Raw genomic sequence first — 8,811 nt, forward strand, 5'->3', positions numbered from 1 at the left:
AAAAAAAAAGTCCAAACTAGTTTGGACCACCTTAAAATTATTGAAAACCCTCAATATCCATTTCCATGCAAAACTGATTTTATTCATCGAGAGTGGTTTATCTAACTCTATGGTGATATACCTGGTACCGTATTGTGTGGTGTAATGCCGCGTAAAAAATATAATTTGCTTGACCGCAACGTTTCCTGCATGTTGGCATTTGTTTGCCAGGCCTTTCTCTTAAAGGACCGACGTAATAATGAAACTTAGATATTATCTGAACTGGAATATCTTCAAATGAAAAATGTAACTTGCAATAAGCAGACGATTGCAGTACTAATTAAATTAAAAACATTTAGTTCATGGATTTCAGAGTAGCTGTGAAATGAAATGTTTTATAAGTTAATTAATTTAGAATTGTAATCCAATTTAAAAGTTAATTCATGAATTAACTTTTAAATTGGATTACAGTTCTAATATACATTTCATGTATATATATTAATATAATGGACTGATGTAAATATATACGTATATCCATTATTTTAATATAAATACATATATATATATATATATGTATATATATCATTTATGAATATAGAGTCGTTTAGCTGTGCCTATCAACCTTTTGGTGAAAAAGATGAATTAAAAAATTAGACCATTATTTCAACATTGGTGTATTTCAGCATAGTTTCTGTCTGTCTCAGTATCACGTGAAACAAGTAAAAGCAAAAGGTCCACTGATACACAACTTCAGTCAGTAGGGGGAGTTACTTTTCTTGGACTAAAAGGAGGAAAATAATAAGCTGTATTGGAGAGTTTCTACAGAGGTTTAATATAACAAATTCAATGGCATTTTGCCACAGCGGCCTACGCAAGCCTTCTGTGGTGTGGCTTGCTGGTGAAAATTGTTTCAAAAGCTACAGCTGACACAAAGGATGTGGGAGCAACAATGGTATTATATGGATATTAATTAGACAGATCCTTGTTCGTGTGTGTGTGTGTGTCATTGTGTCCCACAGCATAGGCACTGTCACACCTCACAAAGCTTCCACGGTTAGATGGGAAAATTATTTGGTAGTAACAGAACACCACAGTGTTTAAAGGACAACACACAACCCATGCTGAATGCCGCGGCACACAGAACTCATGGTCTTATTGGTAGAACCTTACTGTGGGGATGAGAGAGACTGGCATGCGAAATACAACGTGTTGATTATGGCCTTGTGTGTTGTTACCTTCTGGCCGGTAAAGGTTCTGACCTTTGCTAGTAAAGCAGGGCTTAGAAATTTGGAAATGTAGTATAACTTGTGATCTAAATATGTAACCGTGGCTATTTAACGGTACATGAGGAAGAGTTTATAAAACAATTCTGTCATTGCTATGGCAGGATTTTGGATTGGCTAGGACGATGGTTTTCGTGGTTTAACCGTTACAGCATGCTGACAGCGATGTGATAGGCTGCAAAGGAATACAGGAAGTGTTTGCTGTCACAGCACAAAACCAGTGTTTGAGTGGAAAATAAGCTCCTAACAGCTATAACGTTTGCTACAGCAGAAGAATGTGTTATCTGTGTTTGCAATCAAGGACCACTTTGTAGTTATTAGGCTACAGTGTTCTCATGGGAACCCATGCAGATCTTTGGCGTTTGAATGACATTTAACCAAAAGTAAAGTGCTATTAAAATGAAATTAGAGCTGCTGGAGAAACTAATTTGGCTTGAGGGAAAACGTATTTTGTTGTGAATATTGTTATATTAATGGTGTAATGAAATAAGACACTGAAAATATTAAAATATCGTACATTACTACCAAACTACATCCATTTCCAAAGTTTCACTTACAGCCGCGTCGATACATACTGAGAAAAGAAAAGACTCACTCAAGCACATTGTTTAAATTTTGTCAACAATTTATAACTTTAAAATTCCACTGTGAAACTACGCCCACAAATTACGTATACGCCAATTGCTGGATATTTAATACTGACAGACACACCTTTCAAACCAATAGAATTCTGCAATCTGACTACACTCGACCAATCAGAGGCGTGTGATAGAAATGGGCGATAGCAAGCTGCTAGCGCATTTTGAGAAGGAGGATACCGGATCCATCGATGCTTGTCTTTTTAAAGACTCAATTTGATATTTATTTCCTTTATACCTGCTGATCTATTCCTTTTAACGATGGTTTCTCACTCGCTCGCGCTGCCGATGATCTGTTTTACAACGTTATGGGCGCTTGTGGGAATCGTAGCACCCTTTTTCGTTCCTAAAGGACCAAACCGAGGGTACACCAATTCTACCTTTATCCATTCAAACGCCAGCAGCACAGAAAATGTTTTTCGTAATATGGTCTTTTTTTTCTATTATGCTTTACGCCATTACATTTGGAACCAAGACAATATCTTGTTATTGTTAGGATATGTTTCTATATGTGCCTCGGGTTTGTGATAAATGAATGATCAGGATGACAGTAGGCCCTCGGTCGCCTCTCCGCGTCACGATGCATCTGTCAATCCTGCAATTGCCCGCTCGCAAATGCAGTTGTCCGGTATAACGCAGCTCAAAGTTATCATTGACACTAAATAGTCACTGACGGTGTTTGTGTATGTATGTATGTATGTGTGTGCCCGCGCGCGTGTGGGAGGATTCCTAATATGTTTTGTTGTATCAACGTGTGGACTGTACCTCCTCTGTTGCAGGGTTGTCATCACTAGTCTGATTTTGACTGCTGTCTGCTGCTGGTTATTGTGAGTATGGGTGGGCGGGGATTTGTTGCTGCACAGTCCTTATTTCAATTTTTTACTTTTATTATCACATTATTAAAGACATACAGTATTTCATAACTAGAGAAATTGTGTGTGTGTGTGTGTGTGTGTGCGTCCGCGCGCATGCACGCTTTAATGTGTGTGTGCTCGCACTTGTGTGCCCCAGCTGGCTGATTGCGATTCTGGCCCAGGCCAACCCTTTGTTTGGACCTCAGCTGAAGAACGAGACCATCTGGTACCTTCGGTACTTCTGGGAATAATACCAGGTCAGTAACACACACACACACACACACACACACACAGGAATCCTCTGTTAACACCTCTGTAATAAAACAAGGCAAGAATTAGATTTTGGCACTAGGTTCTGTTAATTCACATTTACATAGCACTGTAGTGATTTAGCACACACTCTTATCCGGAGCAGGTAGTGTTCCTCCGGGATAGCGAACCGCCAGAGTGAACGTCAGTCGCTGAGGTAATTAAAATGTAGACTGTGAGCACGGTATAATTTACCTGTCCCCCTGGAAGAAAGGAAAACAACACTTTAACAGGTGGTGGATGTGAATGTTACTGAGGCTATGAAATGCCAACGGATAAGATGAAGCCCCATCAGTGAGTAGCTGCAATGAATGTGTGGAAGGAGAGAAGGAGAGGCTCATCTTAAAGTGTTTGAGGAATCTGATGCACACTCAGGTTCCCTGTCCACGTGTATATTTAAGCAGTAAGGCAGGGGTTGTGGTATATGGCCAATACACCATGTCTATATGCTGTTCTTAGGCACGACACATCAAGGAGTGCCTGGACCCAGCACTCAGCCATGGTATATTTGCAATATAACACAAACCCCTGAGATTCCTTATTTCTCTTATGAAGCTGTTACCAACGATATTAGAACACTACATAATAGCGTGATGTCATCAGAATTCAGATTTCAAACCACTCAGATTATATAGCATGGCATTTATAAGCTTGAATAAGTATTCATGATTGCTCACGAAAAACCTCTCTCTCACTCTTTCACTCTCTGTCTCTTCAGGGTAACACCCTCTGTGGTGACATCGTAAGATCTCCATTCCCTCCATCCATCCTGGACTGGGTTCCTCAACACTATTCCATTCCTCCACCCCAACATCTTTGTTACGTCACAGCAACGTTCTCAGTGTTGTGCATTGCCGTAGAAGCCACCTGCATTTAACGCGGATGTTGGAGAATCTTCAACAGTCATGTTGTTTTTATGTTGGGATTCAATCTGTGACAATAACTAATGCATAATACTACTTCGGTAGAAAAGTAGTTGTAACACTAAATAACATTATGTAAGGATTATATTGTATAGCGCTATGTAAGGATTATTGTATAGAGCTATGGTAAGGATTATATTATATAACACTATGTAAGGATTATATTATATAGCGCTATGTAAGGATTATTGTATAGAGCTATGGTAAGGATTATATTATATAACGCTATGTAAGGATTATATTATATAGCGCTATGTAAGGATTATTTGACATAGCGCTATGTAAGAATTATATTGAACTTGTGCAGTATGTCATAAGGGTAGCGGGTTCATTTCAATTGAAGGTAGTTCATTCAGGAAGACACTATTTTATGGTTTTATTTGTACAACATTCTATTTATTGTACTGCAGATATGAAAGGTGTATAAAACTCGAAATACATAATACAGTTTTACGTTATCCTTAAGTATTTTATTATTTTTGTGGAAAACAATGTTTGTATAATGCACTGGAAGGTATTAGCTGAAACAGACAATGTTCACTGGAAAGCCCATAGATGACCCTCCCACACTTTTGGCTACAGTGAAAAAGTGTTGAGATTTACTTTAACTGATTTTTTTTTTAATTATGTTTACTGTACATGGTGTTGTTACAATTACGTAAAGAGTTGTTATTGTTATTAGAAAGTGTTAATTCAATTTCTGTATTTATTTTAACTGACGTCCTGGCTCTTAAACTGGTTGACTGTTACATTATGATGTCAGTGACTGCGTATTTTCATTGAGTAATGCTTTGTGTAAATGCTCGTTCTTCATCTGGCGTAATTGGCTGGCCTGCGGCCATGGAAAGCACGCTACAATCCAGGGCCCCTCTCCATTTTCAAGTTCCTCTCCTGGATGGCCGTGGTCCTCCTAGGCTAAAAATATGTCGGTAGCTTTCTTTTAATTCCCATGTTGAAGAACCTGGTTGGAGGATCCCTACTGATTTCAGGAATCCTTGGTGTTACCATGGTAATCACAGCGAGTATCCGCGTGGGTCGTTGACCACAGCGCTAATACCCTTTTCCGCTCGGATGAGAGTCAATTCCATTTCGGCATCTAACTCTCGTGAATTCGGGAACTCAAGTGAAAACCAACGGCTTTGGAAAGGCACAGAAATGCTGGCTGCTGTATAGACCCCCCCTCTCATGTAAACAATGTGTGTTTCTTTTTGTAGGAAGGCACCTTAGCTCCAGCCATCACAACCTGCTCTGCCAGCCCCCCCCCCCCCCCCACCCCCCTTAGAGAGAAGCCATCTTAGCACGAGTGCCAGTATTTTGTTTGTGCTGTCAAGGCAAGTCTTTGTCATTCGCTGTCTTACAGAATGTAGTTCCAGCATTGTTGGGAAGTTGGAAAGGGCACAAACAAATGTGGAACCAGGCCAGGGTCACCTGTCTCTGAGGAGGCTTTTTCCTCAGCTCTGCCAAAAAAAAGTTCAGAAAGAAAAATCTAAATACAGCTACTTTTGAGAAAGACCAAATTATGTTGTACTTTCCTTTAAGCCATCTTGATTGTTGTGGTGGCGTGGCGGTTTGCATGGCAGAGGGGTCGACGGCAATTGAAAAAACCTAAGCTTGGGCTTCAACTCGAAAAAACGACTAATTCCTTGTGGTCACCATGGAAACATTGAGCATGTACTGTATATGGGGGGTGTTGGTGATACTGGGGGGGAAAAGCAGCCGATTTATACATGGCTTTGGGGAAAGTGACCCAGGTTGTGTGTGTGATGTTATGTGTAGGTGTGTGCTGTGACATTGTCCACTGTTCTGAATCCCACAGTAAAACTGTTTAAATGTCTGGAATACAGTTGTCATCTCTCTCTGTTTCTATCAGTGTTCTGATGCCTTTCAAACTTTAGTTCGATAAAGGTGATCTACCAGAAGGTCACGTTATTTGGATGAATCCTCAAAATGTGATATTGCTTCCTCTTCAGCCCATACTGGATAGTGGTCTATGTATAGTGTATCCACACGCACACACCCACCCAAAAATATGCATACGTGCACAATTATTTTTCTCTCAAATTCGTGATTAGGGATCTGCTTCACCACAACGGCACCCAGCGGATCTGGGATGCGTGTCTGCCGGAGAACATCCAATGCCAATCTGGTTCTTATCACACTGTGTTGATCGATCAGAAATTTTAGACGTAATACTTGCACTCCGGGAGGAATGCGCTCCCCACCTTTCGACCTCCGTTGCGGTCATTGGTGCCCAAGCCGTTACAGGTTTTTGTGTTCAGATGTTCTTATTAAATATGCACTAAAGGACAGAAACTGATTTCTCCAGCGAGCAAATTAATTGCCACCAACGTTTGACCTTTTTGGATCGGGGTTTTTCAAACCAGTGACCTTTCGGTGGCCTGCCCTCAACCACTCACTGACACCCCTGCCGTTCTGAGCCCTGTTCTCTACCATTTATTGTCAAAATTTGACTTCCTGTTCAGGATAATGACATAACCCAGTGGATAAGGTTAAGGGGCTGCTTGTGTTCGACAACGGGAACAAAGAACAGCGTGTGAGGTCGTGACCAGTGGTGTAGTGGTGCCCGGAGAAGTGGGTATACTGTAATCAGGGGCTTAGAATTAGGAGGGTGGGGGGTGTCATGACCCCCCCCCAATATTACAGACAGGTCAATGTGACCCTCCTGGAAAATCCTGGGATTTTGCTAATGACTAATAATTGTATCCTAATTTAGTTACTTGGTGTTTGGTAATGAAGTGCAAATCATCACAATACTGCAGATTTAGTTTATGCGCGAAAAAGCTACGGATATCTTAGATTTTAACCCTTTTCGAGTAATTACCATTTATTTTTCAACAATGTTTTGAAGCAATTAAAAACATGAATAAAACACAAATAACATAACAGGCATTCTGGATGATCGAGGTTTATTGGATTAATTGGAATGACTGAATATCTTTAGCATGTAGAGATGCCCAATCATATTGAAGTAAAAAGCAATGGTTTAGAAACCCATTTCCAAAGACACTGTAGACTACACAACCCATAAGTTAAAATTCGAATTCTGTTTTTGGCCAGCTATGTAAACTCTAACAATGATTGATCCCGCAAAAGCTGTTCAGTTGGTTATAGACTATTCCTATTTGTTTTCCAATGCCTCTGAATATGAAAGTAATCTAAAAGTAATTCAAATTAATCAGATTACGTTACTGAGTTTGAGTAATCAAAAAGTTACATTACTGATTACAAATGTGGACAGGTAACTTGTAACTGTAACGGATTACATTTAAAAAGTAACCTACATAACCCTGTGTACACATACCACCGGGAAAAGCTGAATCTATAGGCCACAGGTGATCATGTGACAAGGAATTGAGCCCAGTACCTGGTATGTGATGGGCAGTGGCAGCAGATAAGATACGTTCCTCCTTTCTTTATCAGAACACAGGGAGCATCCGTTGACAGAGCGCGGAGGAAAGGCAAACAATAACGATGAGGAAGGACTAGTTGTTCTCCGCTGTGTGGCACGTGGGTTAAAACTACAAACAGGTAAATGTTGTGTGTCATTGTAAGCGGCAACATGCGTGTCAACTGCTGCCTCCGGTCAAGCACCCAGAAGGTCGGTTTTTGGTAGGAGAGCTTGTCTTTTGGGTGTGATATTTTCTTATGAAGTGGATGGGGAGAAACACTGTGTGAGAGTTGGTCAGGGGCTGGTATAATTCATCAACAGCGAGTTTCCTCAGATTAACGTGTGACTGATCTTAAAATAGAGCTGCAGCTGATTAAAATGGACGTTTTGACCGTTAAAATGAACATAATGCTATGGGCATATGAAGCGGCTAGCTCGTGGGCTACAGAGAGAGAGAGAGAGAGAGAGAGAGAACAAATTGACCCATTTGTGCCATGAAGTAGATTTGGGATTAGAGCATTACATAAAATTACAGGCAGTCCCTCATCATCTGGGATCAGGAAGTGGAGATAACAGCTATGGGATTGCTGCTGTGAAGGGGATATAGAAAATACTGGTGTCTACAATATCACCCTATTCCCTGTGTAGTTTCCAACCTTTCACCAAGACCCTGGTTAGAAGGGCACCCCATCAGGGATACAGTTACTTTCAGATGGTTACTCATCACAATTTAAAAGAACCGTACTATAAAAGACTAATCTGAGTGTTGGACAAGGGAATCGCACTCTTCATATTAAATGTTACTGTTTTAGCTGGGTTATTGAAGATTCACATGCTATCTGACACAGAACAGACTCAAGGCCCCTTCTTTTCAGCCAATCGCCAGGCCGGAATGGGCATCTGGCCTCTGCTGCTGCCAAGCACTGTACTTCAGAGTGTTCAGAACCTTAAGACGAGGAAGATGCAACGTTTCGGCAGAAACCAAGTGTACAGGGTTTTCTATTTTACACAGATAATCAACAGTAAAACTAAAAGCGAATCTTAATTTGTCAAATGATACTTTAACAACAAGCACTGACCAAGACAAATGTTTACTTGACCTTTTCTATAAATTAAGAGTAAAAAAACGCCATTCTACTAGCATTACTTTGGGTTGTATATGACTGGTATGTCCTGGAAACATCGTCAGTCTGTAACGGCAGCTGAGATGAGATGTTGTTTTTATACAAATATTATACAACCCAAATAATAATTTTCATAATAAGCTAAATCCTGAGTGTAACTTTGTTTCCTGTTCTCCCATACACATTCTCTCTGTCTCTCTCTCTCTCACACACGCACAGACACACACACATAAAGCTGTTCTACAGTGGCTCTCTGAAGCATTCTCTGAAGTGGCTCTCTGAAGCATTCTCT

The 8,811-nt window shown here is 40.4% G+C and overlaps 1 protein-coding gene across 2 annotated transcripts; it reads left to right on the top strand.

Annotated features, from left to right (window-relative positions):
• The first annotated feature begins 2,021 nt into the window (after nt 1–2,021).
• Nucleotides 2,022–5,825, top strand: atpv0e2 (ATPase H+ transporting V0 subunit e2). 2 transcript variants are annotated; one of them, XR_002197135.3, is made up of 5 exons: nt 2,022–2,265; nt 2,680–2,727; nt 2,912–3,011; nt 3,170–3,220; nt 3,782–5,825. XR_002197135.3 is itself a non-coding variant. In XM_010872699.5 (4 exons), exons 1-3 carry the CDS (start codon nt 2,162–2,164, stop codon nt 3,003–3,005), a joined length of 246 nt encoding a protein of 81 aa, XP_010871001.1. In that variant the 5' UTR covers nt 2,024–2,161; the 3' UTR covers nt 3,006–3,011; nt 3,782–5,825. The 2 variants fall into 2 exon arrangements, 1 of the variants encoding a protein (XP_010871001.1); XM_010872699.5 differs by lacking the exon at nt 3,170–3,220 and having other exon boundaries at nt 2,024–2,265.
• The last annotated feature ends 2,986 nt before the right edge of the window (nt 5,826–8,811 follow it).

The sequence above is a fragment of the Esox lucius genome, chromosome 9 (assembly GCF_011004845.1).
Source record: "Esox lucius isolate fEsoLuc1 chromosome 9, fEsoLuc1.pri, whole genome shotgun sequence".
Taxonomy (NCBI): Eukaryota; Metazoa; Chordata; class Actinopteri; order Esociformes; family Esocidae; genus Esox; species Esox lucius.

Bases quoted from the DNA above. Each gene is read 5' to 3' on its own strand.
- atpv0e2 (XM_010872699.5), top strand. From the start codon at position 2,162: ATGGTTTCTCACTCGCTCGCGCTGCCGATGATCTGTTTTACAACGTTA. The intron at 2,266-2,679 runs GTACACCAATTC...CCTCTGTTGCAG, and splicing joins CCTAAAGGACCAAACCGAGG to GGTTGTCATCACTAGTCTGA. The intron at 2,728-2,911 runs GTGAGTATGGGT...TGTGTGCCCCAG, and splicing joins GCTGTCTGCTGCTGGTTATT to CTGGCTGATTGCGATTCTGG.